This window comes from Daphnia carinata, chromosome 5, assembly GCF_022539665.2.
Source record: "Daphnia carinata strain CSIRO-1 chromosome 5, CSIRO_AGI_Dcar_HiC_V3, whole genome shotgun sequence".
NCBI classification, from domain to species: Eukaryota; Metazoa; Arthropoda; class Branchiopoda; order Diplostraca; family Daphniidae; genus Daphnia; species Daphnia carinata.
The window spans coordinates 7,371,461-7,390,346 of NC_081335.1; the positions used below are offsets into that span (position 1 = coordinate 7,371,461).

At 42.1% G+C, this 18,886-nt stretch overlaps 4 protein-coding genes, 1 long non-coding RNA gene and 2 pseudogenes across 7 annotated transcripts; 4 read left to right on the forward strand and 3 right to left on the reverse strand.

Annotated features, from left to right (window-relative positions):
* Positions 1-55: 55 nt before the first annotated feature.
* Positions 56-1,385, reverse strand: LOC130702950 (uncharacterized). 3 transcript variants are annotated; one of them, XR_009004481.1, is made up of 4 exons: positions 1,170-1,385; positions 979-1,110; positions 504-543; positions 56-414 (listed from the first exon to the last, which is right to left on the reverse strand). It is a non-coding gene; the product is annotated as an uncharacterized LOC130702950 (long non-coding RNA). The 3 variants fall into 3 exon arrangements; XR_009004480.1 differs by having other exon boundaries at positions 504-680; XR_009004479.1 differs by having other exon boundaries at positions 504-894.
* A 3,190-nt stretch (positions 1,386-4,575) lies between these two features.
* LOC130702975 (sodium-independent sulfate anion transporter-like) lies at positions 4,576-10,646 on the forward strand. Its single transcript, XM_059495347.1, has 5 exons — positions 4,576-4,743; positions 4,836-4,997; positions 9,664-9,804; positions 9,882-10,027; positions 10,115-10,646. The coding sequence occupies exons 2-5, from the start codon at positions 4,868-4,870 to the stop codon at positions 10,178-10,180; spliced, it is 483 nt and encodes a 160-aa protein (XP_059351330.1). The 5' UTR covers positions 4,576-4,743; positions 4,836-4,867; the 3' UTR covers positions 10,181-10,646.
* Positions 5,200-5,848, reverse strand: LOC130702976 (L-threonine 3-dehydrogenase, mitochondrial-like). Its single transcript, XM_057524603.2, has 3 exons — positions 5,670-5,848; positions 5,482-5,582; positions 5,200-5,414 (listed from the first exon to the last, which is right to left on the reverse strand). Exons 1-3 carry the CDS (start codon positions 5,797-5,799, stop codon positions 5,382-5,384), a joined length of 264 nt encoding a protein of 87 aa, XP_057380586.1. The 5' UTR covers positions 5,800-5,848; the 3' UTR covers positions 5,200-5,381.
* Positions 6,651-9,208, forward strand: LOC130702974 (vitellogenin-2-like). The gene is made up of 9 exons (XM_057524600.2): positions 6,651-7,112; positions 7,188-7,333; positions 7,392-7,517; positions 7,636-7,773; positions 7,838-8,146; positions 8,219-8,411; positions 8,476-8,642; positions 8,698-8,900; positions 8,964-9,208. Exons 1-5 carry the CDS (start codon positions 7,052-7,054, stop codon positions 8,063-8,065), a joined length of 699 nt encoding a protein of 232 aa, XP_057380583.1. The 5' UTR covers positions 6,651-7,051; the 3' UTR covers positions 8,066-8,146; positions 8,219-8,411; positions 8,476-8,642; positions 8,698-8,900; positions 8,964-9,208.
* Positions 10,647-10,858: 212 nt separating the features above from the next.
* Positions 10,859-13,107, reverse strand: LOC130702883 (tribbles homolog 3-like; annotated as a pseudogene).
* A 596-nt stretch (positions 13,108-13,703) lies between these two features.
* LOC130702881 (NADH dehydrogenase [ubiquinone] flavoprotein 1, mitochondrial-like) lies at positions 13,704-15,825 on the forward strand (annotated as a pseudogene).
* Positions 15,826-17,325: 1,500 nt separating this feature from the next.
* On the forward strand, positions 17,326-18,501 carry LOC130703075 (FK506-binding protein 5-like). Its single transcript, XM_057524695.1, has one exon. It carries the CDS (start codon positions 17,326-17,328, stop codon positions 18,499-18,501), a length of 1,176 nt encoding a protein of 391 aa, XP_057380678.1.
* The last annotated feature ends 385 nt before the right edge of the window (positions 18,502-18,886 follow it).

Sequence of the window (18,886 nt, forward strand, 5' to 3'; positions counted from 1 at the left end):
CCAGAAGTATGAAAAATAGCGTAAAATTAATGAAAACAATAAATGAAAAACCAGGTAGGTTGGTGTATGTTCTCTATTTCCAAAGCACTTCGGAATGAAAAAGAAACATAAGATACCTCTCTTCGCTATCCCTTCAAAACTGTCAGCCATAAAATTACATTCATATCTTAATGGCTAAGGCTAATATTAAAAATAAAAGGAGAGAGAAGGCACATATGTATGCAATTTGATGAGAAACAACATCACGAAGAACACGGAATACCGAAAGCAAGCCTTGGGAAAACCAACCCCGCCGTCCTGTGTTCAGATGTTTAAGGGCAAGTGACGTAGCTGCCATTTTTTTTAGTGAAATATAATAATCTGAAGACCAAGACTAAATATCACCAGGCATCGGATATGTTAGCTGCGGGAATTCTGTTGAAATAGAAAAAAAAAATTATTATTATTAAAATTAATTATTGACAATCAAAATACAAAAAATGAAAAACATAAACAAAACAAACCCAAATTTGAATGTGTTGCGTGCAGGAAGGACGATGGTTTCTAGGGATTTTGACACAAGGAGGAAAGAAGGCAGAGATCAAAAGGATCAGGCGTAAGGGAAATAAAGAACGAAAACATTAGTTGAGAGGTTCGATGTTGTTTCTAGCTATTGGCTCAGGAAAATCTGGCAAATCAGACTAATACAGAAGAATGATTAATTAGGTTTTTCTTCTACTTCTAGCTTTCTCTAATACCACTGAAATGTGAAAATAAAAGCAAATGCTATACATTTTTCTCATAATTTTACATCGGCATTGGTACTTGAGTTCCCTGTATGGGAATCCTGTTATCGATTTTGGATTGCTATGAGTCATTTAACAACTCAATATTAATTCACTTACACAGTAGCTTCTGTTAGAATATATTTAACAGGTAGTTTCTTAGTTAAAAACAGAAAAAACTTCCTAAACTACTTAACAAAATGAAACTTAATACCTGTGTCAGGAGAAGGGTCACATTGCAGCCTCTTTCTTTCAACATTATGCTTGCAATTTTCATAAACGCAGCAGTCTGCTGTCAATACCATAAGAGCATGGCTTTGTTGTTTTACATGGTCTATGCAAAAAACTGCAACACTTTTTAAATTATTCTCATCAAAACAAAAGAAATACAACGTTTTGTCTTACGGGGTTTTTCACATTTGCCGACGGCTGCTCCAACTCACACTACGCCAAAGAAAGAAGGCTTAAATCCGAACCAACCAATAACATTCTTGTCATTTATCTTCCACATACACGAAATAAAAATTCAATATAAATAAAAAAAACTTGGAAAATATACTGAAAATGAAAAGAAAAAGAAAACAATAGCAGGCGAAGGACGCAACACCGTTGGAAAGTGCCGCCTGGTGGCCGAAAACGGAAGTTATAATAATATGTTATCGTAAGTTCACGACTGCTTTTACTATATATAGGAGGACCGAAGACGCCGAAATCCCGATATTACACCTAGCGGCGATAACCGAAGATATTAAGCGGGGAGAATCGCGATTGCTGCCGCCCTAACGGGAAGTATTAGCCGTACTTTTTCAATAGCTTAATTCCAATGAGCCGTTTTAAAAAACTTTTTTTTCTTTTTCCCTAGGTATGGGCCTAGGCCGCAGCATTAATGCTGCGGCAATTGGGCTATTAGGGGGACCGTAGACGCCAAAATCCCGATATTTTACCTGGTGGTGATAACCGAAGATATTAAGCGGCGAAAAACGCGATTGCTGCCGCTTCAACGGGAAGTATTAGCCGTACATTTTAAGTAGACTGAATTCCAATTAGCAATATTTAAAAAACTTTTTTTTCTTTTTCCGTAGGTATGGGCCTAGGCCGCAGCATTAATGCTGCGGCAATGGGGCTAGTCTCAAGACGAACCTGCGCGCTTCAGGTGAGACTGGCTGCAGCATGCCCAACCCAGGCTTTGCCTGGTCTGCAATGCGTTCTTGAGTATAAATTGCCCAAATGGTGGCCTGCTTGCTCACGCAGGCCATCCCACCCCCTATTGACGGGGAAGCGAGTGGCGGGAGAGCCGAGCCAAGGCGGACTATGAGCAATTTGAATTAAAGTCCGCCGGATGGTGTACAGACTGCACGGGCAAGGGCTTATTGGCCTTCTCAAGAATGAACAGTCGCGCATGGCCTCAGCGCCATGCGGAATGCATTACATACAATCGTCTACCTGAATTTGAAAAGTAGCAAAGTTTAATTGCTGAACTATCTAACCAATAGCTAGGCAGACCTCTCCTACTTACCATATTCAACTCACATTTCAAACAACCTATTCACCAGCTAACAAGAAAATGGCAACCGTTCGACCATATCTACCAGTTTCGATTGATCTAAATCGGCTACAACGGATATTGATACCTGTGCTGCCGCAACCAGAACCTGATACGATGCGCCAGCTACCACCGGGAAAATTGCTTCCTGTGGAAGAAACATACAGGGACGTAAGACCTAGACGCATACGGGTGGCACGGGAACAATCACAAGAAGAGAGGAACGTGTTGGAGGCCAAGAGAAAGCGAGCTCTGCAAGCACTATTGGCTGAGGCTAAGGCCGAGGCTGAGGCTAAGCAAAAACTTAATAACGGTAATAATTTGGCTGTGACTAAAGCTATTGTTTTTTCAGAGACACCTGCCAATCCTGGACCGTCCAAACCAGTGGGTAAGCGTAAGCGGGAAGAAGATGCGACGGCAACTCTTCCTGACGAGAAACGTTCAAGACGATGAAAATCCTCCTTTAGTTAGTCTAAGTTATTAGTAGCGTGCATTCACGAAATTCTGTAAGAATGACTGTGTGTGTGAATGTGTATACCTTTGATGTAAATATCCTAGTCAAAATTATTGCTTGATGTGTGTGTGTATGAGTATGAATGTGGTTTGAATGTATCATGCTTTGGTTTTAATTTGAAAATGCACTGCTTAATACCTAAAAAAATTGTCTTGTCTCAATTTTATTTGGTTGGTTTGGAGGGGGGGGGTGGTGGTTGGGGAGGATATTAAGGCTTATTTCGCCTAACTCACATACGACAACAAAAAAGGTTCCATAGCAAAGTTTAATTGCTGAACTACCTAACCAGTAGCTAGGCAGACCTCTCCTACTCCACAAACTCAAACTCATATTCTATACCTTCGATTAATAAGCTGATAAGAAAATGGCACCCGTTGCACCTCAAATGCGTAAGGTGTTAGCGACCAGTGCGAAAATTGCAAGTCTCCATCGCGCTATGTTCGGCAATAAGGTTCTAAAACCAGCAACGAAACCAGAACCAGAAGCAAAGCAGCTTATTAATAAGCCAATGCCGCTGATTGATACTCCAAAACCTAACGACTTGCCGGCTAAGCGTAAGCGGTATGACGCACCATCACCTTTTGTATATAAGAAACGTTTTGAGGGAACCAATTCAAAAGAAGTCATTCGGCTTCCACCATTATTATCATTAGACGATATAAACAAGTTACAAACTAAGCCGAAACGGGTTGGGCGTATTACTAAGCAAAGGCTCGCTAATGATAATAATGTGGCAAAAACTAAAGTTCCTAATCTCTTGCAGGCACCTGTCATTGATCCAGCGGTAGCGGCCAGAGCCAAGGCGGGCAGTCTTTACGCCAGTCTGTTTGGGGGTAAGCTTCCACTACCAGCAAGAATACCAAAGCAGCTGACTGATAAGCCAAAGCCCTTGGTAGACTGTCATATCCGATCACCATTGCCATCATTGCCGAAATCAGATCCTGGCTTGCCGTGCCAATCACCATCCCGAGAATTACCCAATGACTCGATGGCCAAGCGGAAGCGGGAAGAGGATGCGCAAGCAACCCTTCCTGCGCAGAAGCGCTTCAAGGATCTGAATTTCAAGGACTACAAAGACCCTGTCCGCTTCAAGGCTACAGCTGGACGTTCAGCGGCACAGACCAAGGCGGAGATTAAAAACCTACATAGCAGCCTATTCGAGGGTTTGCTTCCATCCAAGGACCTGACGAGTAGGCCAGTTCCGCTGTCGCAACGTCCGGTTCGACCGCCGCTGCCTAAGACTGACCCAGAATATGGTATGCCCCCATGGTGTCGGCAGAGCTTTTACAACTATAATTATCAATTTTCCTTTTAATAGCCTAAGTTAAGAATAGCTTATATTTCCAAAATTGCGTATGAATGTGTGTGTGCAAGTGTGTGTGCAAGTGTGTAATTTATTTGGTACAAATCATCTAGTCAAAATTACTTGTTGTGTATGTGTGTGTGTATGTGAGAATGAATGTTGTTTGTATGTACCACACTTTGGTTGGAATTTTAAAATGTACAGCTTTAAACACCTTATCAAAATTGTCTTGTGTTTCACTGCTATAGGGCGGGGGTTAAGAAAGTTAGTAAACCAAAAGAAAAAAAACGCACATCTCAATATATTTCTAGTTAAATGAATCCCTTGCAAAAACAGAAGACCAAACTATTTCGCTATTAAAAAGCAACGCATCTCATTTTGTTAAAAGTGCCGCAGCTCTTAGTCAGCAAACGAGCAAATTTTAACTTTAAATAGGTAACGTGTATACATTTAGGTGAGATTCCTAGCGGATTCTCTCCATTCAGAGCGCCGCCCTTTTCGTTTGAGGCAGACGGAAAGACATACTCTTTTGTGGACATTTGCAAAAATCTAGGCTCTTCGCTCTACATTTCTCCACTGGTCACCGTAATTGAATCGATTGCGATTGCCAAATCCTTAGGTAGGGTCAATCAAAGCAGCTGCCATACGGAGATGATGTTATGTTTTTTTCTTTGAATCATGTCTGGATTACGTGGAATTGCAAATGGATAGCCAAAGGGAGTCGCATTGATGTCAGTCAAGAGATGATCGCCATCGGTACTAGCAACATTTTAGGATCGTTTGCGTCATCGTTTCCAGTGACATGCGCATTTTCACGCACGGTCGTTAATGCCGCCAGAGGCGTCCGCACGCCTTTCGGCGGACTCTACACTGGTAACGGAAAACTTACCTCTTTATTTGAGAGTATTTATTTTAAATTAAAATCTGTTTTATTCAGGTGCTCTTGCACTTCTGGCCATTACGGTTTTGACGCCTTACTTTTTTTACATTCCAAAAAGTTGCTTGGCTGCCGTCATCAGATCCGCTGTTATTTTCATGGTGGAAGTCAGCTTAGTCAAGATGGTTTGGAAATCAAAAAGTTAGTGAAACGATTTATTTTTTACTACGATCGAAATCCCCCACACGTTGGACTAATTTCAACTGGTTGAAACGCAGCAATTGATTTAGTGCCTTTTGGCTTTACGTTCGTCCTTTTGCGTCTTTGTCGGTCTGTCGCAAGGCATTTTGATTGGCACGGCTATCAATCTTGGCATGCTCTTATACAGCATGGCTCGTCCACGGATTAAAATCCTATAAATCAAGGTAAAAAAAAATATTCATAGTAGTGGAATGAAGAATTGAATTTGGCTTCGACTACTTCTTTCGATGGTTTAAGAATGTCGGATATGATGACATTGTCTTTGCCATACTTTTCACGTAGGATTTTAGCCAATCCAGTTGCAAGTTGACCCAGTCCACCTAAATTCATTTAAGAAATATTTATTTTCAATTCAACATTTGAACGTATAAAACTGTTAGTTTAACTGATGAATGTGCAAAACTTACCGGTGATTAAAATCCTGGGATTTTCGTCAGGTGTTGCCAAAACAGACTGATTTCGTCGAAGATTAAATTGGTTATTGATCAAACTAGAAAACACTCGACAATGTTGAATTTGCAATCTTTGGAGTGCCATAGCGGAATTGTAAATGCTGTTTCGCACAGTTTCAGGTATACTTCTCACCGTATCAGACGGTCGGTCTCGACTGATCCGAAATACGTCTGTGAACACTCTCGTCTTGACTTATTTAGCGGGAAGCTATACAGCCGTTGCGTAATTTTAGTTGATATTGTTTTTTGGCTTCCATCTACACTTTTCAACTACGTTCTCGAAATACTTTTTTTTTTATGTACTCCAAGTCCTTTTAGCAGAGGAACGCATATCACGAGATTGTGACGGTTGCATCTTTGCTTTTACTTGGTGGTGTAAACAGTTGCCAATAGGATAGAACCAAATGCAAGGGGCTCGTCTCTTACAACAGGAGTGTTCTTCGTTATGAAAAGGACGCATAGTTGTCTCATTAGGAAGTTCGGCTGTGTAACGAGGGTTGCACTTTGGCAAACCCTCAACAAGCAATGTTCTTTTCGTAGGCCTCTGAAACAATACGTTTGTTTTCAAACGTTTTTCTCTTCATATAGATATCATACAATTTCAATGGAAATACTGTTCATTTTGAAAGGTTCGACAAAAGAATTGCGTTTGCTGGTGCAAGCGTTAATACATTAGAGCGTGGATGCTTTCGATCTTCATCTGAGCTCTGGCATTCCAACACTAATTGTAATCGATAGTTTTCCGGCAATCAGAGTACATTTCACTGTTCTTTTATCCATGTTTGTCTACCACCATCCGCTAGCGCCATTGTGAGTTCGCGCCAAAGAACCTCACCCGTCCTCTTTATTTGGCTAGGCTGGTATGGTATGGTGGTCGACATAGCACAATAAAAGAACAGTGGAAAATAAACAATTGCGAAACACACTTTCAACCACGAGGCCACGACCACAGCCTACAGAAAGCCCCTTTTTTCAGTTAACATCATCTTTCTTTCGCGTCCATTACGTATACTGCTAACATGGCCGAAAGAATTTTACCAGTATATATGTTATTTGTTAGGGTGGCATTGATTGACCCTTGTGTTGTAATGATTTCCTCAAGTACTTGATTCTTGACGAATGAAGAGTGCCAGCAAACTTTGATCTTTGGGTTTTTGTTCTGATCAGGAAAAGTTTCCTGTTTCACATTCGATGAACTGTATCGATGACCTTTGTTTCAATGGGGCAAACGAATCTGAGCAACGCCAATCTAGAAACGAGTCCGATGGAAAATTCTGTTTGCAGTGTTTGTCTGACTCTTCCCTACTAGACGATAATACAGACATTCACGAGTTACTATGGCACGGTTGAGCGTGTTAATTCTCGTGCTCTTCCTTACCATTCGCTGCAAAGCAGAAGGTATTTGCAAAACTTTTACTATTCTTACCTTTTATTATCATTGATTAATGGCATTTAATAATTCATGTATCACAGGTTTGTTTGAAGATGGGCAAGAATATCAGTACAGTTACCAGGCGTACACCATGACGGGTGTTCGTGAGCCGACATTGTTCAGCTCTTCTTTTGGGATTCGTGGCAACCTCATCATCCAAAAACAACCGGGAATAGCTACTCTAAAAGTAAGGCAAACAATAAAATTTAGTTTACCAATCCTAGTAATAAATTTTCGAATAATAGCTATCGGATCTGACCTTGGGAATACACAATGGACCCGAGACGCCGTTCAACACCATCAAGTTTCTGAAGAAGCTCGATCTCGCATCATTAGAAAAACCGCTTAAACTCACCTTATTAAATGGAAAAGTAATAAAACAATTTGTTATTTTCGGTTTAATAACGTAATTCAAAACTAAGGACAGGATAACGATAAATTAAAATTTGTCAAGGTTTATTCATTTGCAATTTTGTCTTGTTTGATCAGATTACCGGATTTTATACCGATTCGTGGGATGCCGAATGGTCGGTGAACTTCAAGAAAGCCTTGGCAACTAACCTGCAGATGGATTTCTACATCGGAGATATCGGTAAAGAAGAAACAGCATACATGCGCGTTGTTGAGGTTAAGTGGACTATAGTGCAAATATCATGATATCAATCGTAACCAACCTTTATCGGATTTGCAGGACACTATTAGTGGTACATGTAATACAAGTTATTCTTTTAGTGATGATGGAAAAGGTCGCTTCCTGCTTTTCAAGCAACGCACACAGAGAGAATGTACCAATATCCCAAGTATGGGATTCAATACTGTTGAAACCACTACTTGCGGCGGAACTGCGCAGAACGACCTTTTAGCCACGACCCAAAGTTACTACAAGCTCAGTCGTGGAACGGCCAGTGAATACGGTTAAAGCTGAATCAATCTCGTCATTGGGCCATCAGGCTCTTCAGCTGTACCCTCCAACGGGAACGCCCTTCAACAATAGGGCTAAGTATTACACCATTTATCCACGTTGTTGTAACCAATAGTCTAACATAATCATTGTTTTAAAAATGAAATGCAGCACTACCTTGCTGCTTAAATCGTTGAGCCCTCTCACTAAACCCATTGTCGCTCCCGGTCTGACCAAGCACTACGCCAATCTTCGCTACACCTTCAGGAATCCAATTCCAACAGCTGATGGTATTGATTTGACTCGCGAACAAGATTATTTCCATCCGGAGGAGCCCCAATCACAACTCGTTCTTCGTAGCAAAGTAAAGGAACTTTAAATATTATCGATAAATATGTAAATACAAAATGCATTTGGTTTAAATATAGGCTGTTCCGATGCTCACGAAGCTAAATAGTGTCATTGGATGGTCACCTCTCAATGAAGAAGTTTTGACGGATTCCTCTACCTCGGATTGCATTCAATTAATGTCCGCCATGAGCTTGGAAAGCTTAGTGGCTGTATGGAAATGCATCGAAAAAGACGATGAGCTCAAGTATAAAACTATTACCACATACTAATTTAAATTTGCTGATTGTGTAATTATCTAGGAACTTGTACGTTGAAATTCTTCCTTTGACGGGTACAAATCCTGCAGCTTTGATGATCAAAGGATTGATCCTCGGGGATAAATATCCGACATCGAAGCTCAACGTACAGTAGCACTCATACCTTACTACCTGCGTATGCCATCTGAGAAGCTCCTAGCCAACTGGGAGGATCTCCTCAAGAGCAGCTCTAGTATCAAGCCAAAGTAAAAGAAATTGATTTAAATTATACACTGTGGCTCTCACCTGTCAATTGAATTTTTAAATAGGGAACTAAGAGGTGCAATTACTTTGGCTTTTGGTCATCTCATTGGTGTTACTTGCAGCGGAAACACACAACGTCCTTGCAAGGCAGATACCATCAACAAATATGCTCGCATACTTTACGACGCCTTTAAGGCCGCAAAGACCCATCGGGAAATGACGGTGTCGCTGATTGCACTTCGTAACAGCAAATTGATACCGGCTATCGAGCGTCTTGTTCCTCATACAAAAAGCGGTTCTGCATCAAGGACCATTGGTCCTCATGTGATCATTACCATCCAGTTATTGGCCGCTTCTAATCGTGAAAAATTCTTGTCAGCTATAATGCCCATCATTCATAACACGACAGAAACTACAGAGATTCGAGTTGCTGCCATTTCGACCCTGTTTCGCGCCAAGCCCAACTTGATAGAATTGCAAGAACTGATTGGTATTATTGAAGACGAAACCAACAAGGAAGTCCTCAATTTCATTCTGACTACCTTCCGTGTAAGCAATTTATTTGCGATGCAAATTTAATATTTTAATATTAGACGTTTGTATTAATCCATTAGAGTTACACCGGTTGCAAGAATAGTTGCTTGAAGCGCAACGAATGAGAATGAGCCCGGACGCCTTTCGGCGGACTCTACACTGGTAACTGAAACTTGACCTCGTTATTTGAGGGTATTTATTTTAAAGAAAAATCTGTTCGAATTTATTCAGGTGCTCTTGTTCTTCTGGCCATTACGGTTTTGACGCCTTATTTTTTCTACATTCCAAAAAGCTGCTTGGCAGCCGTCATCATTTCCGCTGTTATTTTCATGGTGGAAGTCAGCTTAGTCAAGATGGTTTGGAAATCAAAAAGTTAGTGAAACGATTTATTTTTTACTACGATCGAAATCCCCCACACGTTGGACTAATTTCAACTGGTTGAAACGCAGCAATTGATTTAGTGCCTTTTGGCTTTACGTTCGTCTTTTGCGTCTTTGTCGGTCTGTCGCAAGGCATTTTGATTGGCACGGCTATCAATCTTGGCATGCTCTTATACAGCACGGCTCGTCCACGGATTAAAATCCATAAAATCAAGGTAAAAAAAAGATTCATACTGGTGGAATGAAGAATTCAAATGTTTTCTTATCTGTCTGTAAATATTTTGTTTAAAAAAAAAAAAAAGAACCCAATGACCGAGTATATTCTTATCATACCGCATCGCAGTTTAGTGTTCACTGCCATGGAATAGTTCATGTACAGCGTACGAAAAGCTTTGGCTAAGGCTTGGCTTGAGATTGGGGCTGGGGATGAGAATATGGATGAGAAGGAGGAGATTGAAGCTATGTATGAGGCTTGGATTGAGATTGTGGTTAAGCCTAGATGCGAGCAAATAAGACTAACTAACGATACTAATTTGCCTAAGACTACAGCAACGGTTGTTTCAGAGACACATCTCAATCCTGGACCGTCCCAACTAGTTGCTAAACGCAAGCGGGAGGAAGATGCTCCAGCGACCCTTCCTGACGGGAAACGTTCAAGAAAATGAAGTTCCCCTTTGATTACCCTAAATTAGTAAAAGCGTGTATTGGCAAAATTGTGTGAATGTGTGTGTGCAAATGAGTGTATCATTGGTATGAATAATCTTTTCAAAATTCTTGTTGTGAATGTTGTTTGTGTTTGAATGTTGTTTGTATATATCACAGTTTGGTTCTAGTTTCAAAATGCACTGCTTTAAACCTCCTAACAAAATTGTCTTGTCTTTTTCTGTGGGGGTGGGGGGCGAAGAGTGGTTAGAAAGCAGTTGTAGGCTGTTACTATTTCAAACAGAAAAGTATGGTCCAATACTAGACGAAGAATTTGCAGTGAATAAAGGTCGAGTCAAGGCAATTGCCTTTAAAATCAAACAGGCTAAGAGAACTTGTGTGCATATTGACTAGAGGTATTTAATGTCCTAATATTGCCAAATAGACTACAAAGAGAATCGATGCAGATGATGAATCTGTTGATGACAACCTGTCAGCAAGGATTTTGAAACAAGTTCAGAGACAAATGCAAAATGTATATTGGGCATTGACATTTTGCTTGTCAGCTGTTATTACTTGCTTACTCTGACGATCACAGCAAGCACGTACTGGCCGGACAAACCGATTCAAAGTGTTCAATATTTTGTATCATCCTGCATATTGTACAATGCATTACAATCGCCATCAGTAGCGTAGCTGAACGAACGAAAGAAAATTGCCATCGCCTGTGCGATAGAGTGACAACAGAAATAAGCTCTGATGGGAAATTTACGTCAAGATAAATGTAAGAGGTTGGCTACTGGCCTAGCCCTCTAACAAACATTGGCAAAAAGAAAACATGCTAGATTGTAAGCAACAAATTTAGCTGTGGGTGACACATTCATCTGCAGTCAACCACTGACTAAATCGAACCACTCATTCTGCATTTAGTTTGCACTTCCCGCACTTCATTGATTGAGTCCGAATGGTTCCGAGTCTTGGAACGGATAGCGGCCGACGAGCAGCGTGTAGAGGATGATGCCCAGAGACCAAAGATCAGCTGCACGGCCAGAGTAGCGGGCGCCGCGACTCAACAACACTTCCGGTGTCACGTAAGCCGGATATCCGTGCTTCCGCCAAACGCCGTCGTCCGAATCCGATCGTTCCAGCACAATCGCTTCTTCCAGCGACTCTAATCGTAATTTGGACCTTTTTATAAAATCGAAATCAAAATTAGCTTCTCGAAATTTCACAACTGTTTTTTTTTTTTTTTTTTTAAGAATTACCTTTGTGGATCGGCAAATACGAAACGTCTGAGCTTTAAATCGGTTAGCACGACTCCGTGTTTATGACAATCAAACACTGCCTGTGCGGCTTGGCGAAATAGATTTCTCGCTTCGTTCTCTTTCAATCTGCGCTTCGATCTCAAGTACGAATGTAAATCGCCGTACGAGGCTGGCGAGAGGAGATAGAGCTTTGGCGTGTGCGCATCTCCTTCGGCATGGATGACGTGACAGACGGGCGTCACAACAACGGAATCCCTCAAGCGGTGATCAGCCTCTAGCAACGTGGCCGTCGTAGGCGATGTCGAGCATTCGCGGCAAAAGTAGGTCTCTTCTGTGACCGTGTCGATGCAGCGACGCAGTGGTTGACTTTGAGGAGACACGGCACCTTCGATTCATTCCAGCAGTAAATAACGTTCGTTTAACAGAAGGATTTCAGCGGGGGAGACTTCGGGGGCCGCGGCTGGGATTTTGGACAAGAACGTCGGCGGCGAGAGGGGCGTCGGTGGGATGGCTTCAATCACATTTCCATTTGTGGTGTCAGCCGATACGTCGTCTGATTTTTGAATGGCCGTTTGTAATGGTTTCCTTTGGGCCAGCTCGATATTGAGGGGGGGCAGAGTCAGTCGAGCCACCTGCATGGTTGCTAATGGCAAATGAAACAACTCGGTCGTGGTGGATGTTGATGACGCGAGATTCTTTAACAGCGCCACAATAGCCCAGGAAACTGACGATGAAAATGAAAGCTCCAGCTGCAATCAACAAGTAGGCACTTTGAGTGATAACCGCTGGCTGTACCAAATTCTGTGCCAATACAAGAAAAATGTAAGTTTCGAAAGACAGATGGAGGTAGTTGTAATTGCTAGTGATGTCTGTTTTACCTGCACATTTTCAGCTTGAGTAAATTTGATCAGAGTGAGGAAAGAATTCTGGTCGGCGGCTAACCAGATCCCAATTCCTAAAACAGCGGCTCCAGCCCACTACATCCCATAAACAGTTGTATCCATTAGAATCTGGTAACCCAATCACGTCTCTAACGTTCCCATAAAGCCAATACTCACAAAAAGGGCAAAGTTGAACAGACACAGGACGTATTTCACCACGGTAGCTCCGCAATCGAGCGGCATTTTGTTTTGTTTTCTTGCTTAAAGTTTTTCTTCGTGATAAGTCAAGATGAATGCTTTCCAAACGATCTAAATACAGTTCTATATAATCATTTCTATAACAAATATTTTCTCGTTTCACGTGTAAGAACACACAAACAAATGCCAAGGAGATGGTTAAATTTCTATGCACACAATTCAAAACCCAAAATATTATCGAAAACTTGGAAGTCGATGAAAAGGCATACAGCACAAGAAAACTGAAGTTGCCAAAGTACTAGCTGAGAATATCCTGTTTGTGTGCACACATCCACCTAAAACGAGACTGTTGCTTCGAAAAAGGAAAATAAAATAAAAATAAAACGAAAATGCTGTAGGGTATAGGAGAACGCAAACGCCCCTTTTCCTATTTGCACGACACCTAGCGTTGCGGCCAATTTCATTATGCCGACAATTGTTTGACGAGTAGAAAGTCATTTACTCAAAGCCCAAATCAGGATCAAGTTTTGCTAACGCATCTAGTCAATGCTTTCTAAATTTTGAGATGAAAAACATCTTCATTATACTCGTCTTACGTTTTCATTTGCATAACGACTGATCTGGACCCAATGCAGAGGTCAAAACGATCACCACGCTACATCTTCGACCTTTTGACATTTACGTTTCATTTCTCACTTATTTATTCAGGATGTAGATTGCTCGCAAAAAAGATTCTGTCGACGACGTCGATATGTAACCAGAATTCTAGAATATCAATTTGTCAAATAGGCGGGAAAAATAACGGTTTTTTTTCTAGCGGACGTTTGAAACAGCTTTTGCGCCATCTAACGGTTGGTTTAACAACGTGTATTCACGAACGTCGACCGTTGCAGTCGACGGTCGCCTCCAACAGTCTCCAACAATTCACGGTCTGGTAAAGAGTGATTTTTTTTTCGTGAAAGAGTGAATTTTTTTTTCGTCATGGCTTTAACAAAGTTGAGCCTGTTTACGAGACCAAATCTAAGTAAGTTCTTCATGCCATGAATGTCTCATAGCAAAAATTCTTAAGATAATCGGTAACGCATTAAATTTTAATTTTGTCCTGAAGCTATGCATAACTTCATGTACAGTACCTTTACGTGATGGATGTTTACCCGTAAATTACTTAATTTCAGGTGTGCAGTCATTGAGTGTTGTTTCAACTCGATACAATACTACCACTACTGCCCCTCCTGCTAAGGTAAAAAAAGAAACAACATTGATGCTAAAAATGTTATCCAAGTTTACCATTCACCATGACCTTTGCTTTTGTCAGAATGCAGACAAAATTTGGGCCACTTAAAGATGAAGACTGTATCTTCACCAACCTTTATGGTTGCCATGATTGGAAATTGCAAGGAGCCCTGAAAAGAGGTGACTAGTACAAAATGAAAGGAATCTTATTGAAAGGAGTTGATTGGATTCTGAGTAAGCAAACTAAAGTTCTTGTTAGAAATTTTATAGAATGTGATAACATAAACTGGTGAATATGAACCCAGTAAGAGAATTTATGTTGTTAAGAGTTGGTTTCAGTTAATGGCAATGTAAACTAAAACAGATGAAGTGAAAAAATCTGGCCTACGTGGACGTGGAGGGGCTGGTTTTCCAAGCGGCATGAAATGGAGCTTCATGAATAAATCTTCAGATGGTCGACCGAAATACCTTGTTGTCAACGCTGATGAAGGCGAGCCAGGAACGTGCAAAGATCGTGAGATTATGCGTCACGATCCTCACAAGCTTATCGAAGGATGCCTCATCGCCGGTCGGGCCATGGGAGCCCGCGCTGCCTACATTTACATTCGTGGCGAGTTTTACAATGAAGGAACTAATGTACAGGTCGCAATCCATGAGGCCTATAAGCAAGGATGAATTGGCAAAATATGATTTTGATGTCTTTGTTCATCGTGGTGCAGGTATGTTCCCAAAATAGCTACAGCAACGATAAGTTTCTAAAACTGGTCTGTTATAGGTGCTTACATTTGTGGTGAAGAGACTGCTTTGATTGAATCTTTGGAAGGCAAGCAAGGTAAACCCCGCCTGAAGCCCCCTTTCCCAACCGATATTGGTCTTTTTGGTTGCCCCACTACCGTCGCCAACGTAGAAACGGTGGCGGTCGCCCCGGTACGCAGCTTGTCATAAATTCTTATAATTGCATATGAACTCATTCGGAAAACCTATTTAGATGATTTGTCGGCGAGGTGGAGATTGGTTTGTGGGCTTTGGCCGCCCCAGAAATTCCGGTACGAAGCTTTTCAATATTTCGGGTCATGTCAACAACCCGTGCACCGTTGAAGAAGAAATGTCCATCCCATTAAAGGAATTGATCGAACGCCACGCTCGTGGTGTGATTGGTGGATGGGACAACTTGTTGGCTGTCATCCCCGGAGGTAGCTCCACACCCATGATCCCCCGCAAGTATGTTGAACAAAAAGCCGCCGTTCGTCAGTCATAGTTCTACAAATATTTTCTTTAGAGTTTGCGATGATGTGTTGATGGATTTTGACGCCCTCGTAGCTGCGCAAACTGGTTTAGGCACAGCTGCCCTAATTGTGATGAACAAGCCGACTGACGTCATCCGAGCCATCGCTCGTCTTATTGAATTTTACAAGCACGAATCTTGTGGCCAGTGCACACCTTGTCGCGCAGGTACCGGATGGATGAACAAAATCATGTATCGATTTGGTAAGAACGTGGCAAAATAATTATAAAATGTTATCTATTTATTTGTTTTTTCTAATCGCTTTCTGTATCAATGGATTTCAATTTTTCGTAGTTGAGGGTAACGCCAAACCAGAAGAAATCGATATGCTATGGGAGCTAAGCAAGCAAATTGAAGGCCATACAATTTGTGCTTTGGGAGACGGTGCTGCTTGGCCCGTTCAAGGTCTCATCCGGCACTTCCGCCCCGAAATCGAAGCTCGAATGAAGAGTTTTGCCGAACGTCAGCAGTTTCAAACGGTTGCTGCTTGAAAAATTGTAAAAAATAAATGGGAGAAAAGTAGAAGCTGTTTTAGAAACCATAGGTTCATATGAACCTAGTGAACGTCAGCCATGGTTCAACCACATAAGAATGTCTCGATTGAAGAAAACTATCATCAATGTTAATGTCAATTTAGGACGGATACAATATAATTAAAGGAACTACCTGATGCTTTGGTGCATTTTCTCATAGTCGGCTGAAATATATCATACTGGTTGATTATGTAGTGCATGAATGAAGATCAAAGAGTCTACCATGGCATAAAAGTTAAGAGATACTACGATTACTCCTATTTCGTCAAAGTGTCATTTTCAAGAACAAAGTCGACAGAACTCCACCACAATAGTCCGACTTAACAGGGAAGGAAACTTAGCCGTTGTCATCAGCATCGATCCCTGAATTATGAAACAAGACAAGAGAAGGAGGTTAAAAAAAATAATGATTAGAATATTACCCCTGAGCTACTAGGCTGTGTATTGGCAGTATAATGGTGACTGGGTGAAATTCCGGCCGACCCCGGTTAGCCACTGTGGTGCGTCGCAGTTTGTTGATGCCGTAAGGCCCGTTGGTGTTGCAATGCCTGTTGTTCCAGTGTGTGTTGTTCCAGTGCGAGTGCGTCTTGTTCCAGTGCGTGTCATTCCAGTTCGTGTTGTTCCAGTGCCTGTTTTTGCAGTGCCTATTTTTGCAGTGCCTGTTGGTGTTGCATTGCCTGCTGTTGATGGCATGAAAAGAAAAAGAAAACAATAGCAGGCGAAAACATAGAACACAACACCGTTGGAAAGTGCCACCTGATGGCCGAAAACGGAAGTTCCCAAACTTTATCGTCAATGCACGACTGTTTTTCCTCTATTAGGAGGACCGAAGACGCCGAAATCCCGATATTTTACCTGGCGAGGATAACCGAAGATATTAAGCGGCGAAAAACACGATTGCTGCCGCTCCAACGGGAAGTATTAGCCGTACATTTTAAGTAGACTAAATTCCAATGAGCAATATTTAAAAAACTTTTTTTTTCTTTTTCCCTAGGTATGGGCCTAGGCCGCAGCATTAATGCTGCGGCAATGGGGCTAGTCTCAAGACGAACCTGCGCGCTTCAGGTGAGACTGGCTGCAGCATGCCCAACCCAGGCTTTGCCTGGTCTGCAATGCGTTCTTGAGTACAAATTGCCCAAATGGTGGCCTGCTTGCTCACGCAGGCCATCCCACCCCCTATTGACGGGGAAGCGAGTGGCGGGAGAGCCGAGCCAAGGCGGACTATGAGCAATTTGAATTAAAGTCCGCCGGATGGTGTACAGACTGCACGGGCAAGGGCTTATTGGCCTTCTCAAGAATGAACAGTCGCGCATGGCCTGAGCGCCATGCGGAATGCATTACAACAATCGTCTACCTGAATTTGAAAAGTAGCAAAGTCAAATTGCTGAACTACCTAACCAGTAGCTAGGCAGACCTCTCCTACTTATCATATTCAAACTCACATTTTAAACAACCTATTCACAAGCTAATAAGAAGATGTATTTACCTGTGTTCCCGGAACCGGAAGAGAGAAACGTGGAGGAGCAGGAAGAGAAGACGGAGGTTGAAGAGAAGAAGGAGGAAGAAGAGGAGACTTGGCCTTTCGCTCATGATGAGGCTGTTGCTTTTGCCATGGCTAAGGCTTATGCTGAGATTATCGTTAAGGCTGAGTCTGTGGATGTGGATGAGGAGGCGAAGGAGGAGGCTACAGCTTTCCTAGAGACTTTGGCTGAGAATTTGGCTAAGGCTGACGATGGGGATATCAATGAGGAGGAGCATTGGGCTATGGCTAAGGCTTTTGCTAGGTTTGTCCTTAAGGCTGGGCCTGTTTTTGTGGACAATGAGGTGAAGGATTTGGCTCAAGCTTTCCTTGATGTTCGAGATAAAAATTTGGCTAAAGCTGAGGATGGGGATGTAGTCGAAGATGAAGAGGAGGATGAAGATGAGCAGGTTTGGGCTCTGGCTGATGCTAAGGGTGTTGCTTCGGCTAAGGCTTGGGCTGAGTTTATCATTAAGGCGGAGTCTATGAATGTGGATGACGATGTGAAGGAGGCGGCTAAAGCTTTCCTTGAGACTTTGGCTGAGAATTTAACTAAGGTTGAGGATGGGGATGTGGATGAGGATTGGATTTTGGCTAACGCTTGGGCTGAGTTTGTGTTTAAGGCTGAACTTGTGGATGTGGATGATGAGGTGAGGAAGTTGGCTCAAGCTTTACTTTATGCTGGAGATGAGAATTTGGCTGAGGCTAGTGATGAGGATATGGATGTGGAGGAAGAGGAAGAGGAAGAGACTAAGGCTTCGGCTGAGAATTGTAGTGAGATTTTGGCTAAGGATGACGAGCAGCTGGAGAAGGAGTTGAAGGAGCTGAAGGGGGAGTTGGCGGAAGAGTTGGAAGAGCTGGAGGAGGAGTTGGAGGAAATGGGGGAGCAGTTGGATGAGCTGGAGGAGGAGTTGGAGGATGAGGATGAGACTTGGGCTGAGGTAAAGGCTCAGCGGGAGGCTTTGGCTGAGCTTTTGGCTGAGGTTAAGGCTGTGGCTGAGGCTTTGGCTAAGGCTAAAGGTGAGATACTGACCGTAAGATGTTATCCTGGACCGTCCCAAACAGTGGCTAAGCGTAAGCGAGAAGAGGATGCTACAGCAACTCTTCCTGACGAGAAACGTTCGAGGCGATGAAATTGTCCTTTAATTGGCCTAAATTATTAATAGCGTGCATTCACTAAATTCTGTTGTATGTCTGTAAGAGTGACTGTGTGTGTTAATGTGTATTCCTTTGATGTAAATATCCTAGTCAAAATTATTGCGAGTTGTGCATGTGTGTGTGTGTGTGAGTATGAATGCGGTTTGAATGTATCATGTTTTGGTTTTAATTTGAAAATGCACTGCTTAATACCAAAAAAAATTGTTGCTTCAATTGTTTTTGGTTGGGTTTGGGGGGGGGGATTTGGTTGGGGAACGTATTAAGGCTTATTTCGCTTAACTCACAAAGGACAAGAAAAAATGTCATTTAGTTTCGTATCTGATTTATTTAACGAAAAAACGCATCTTTTCGTTCCACCAA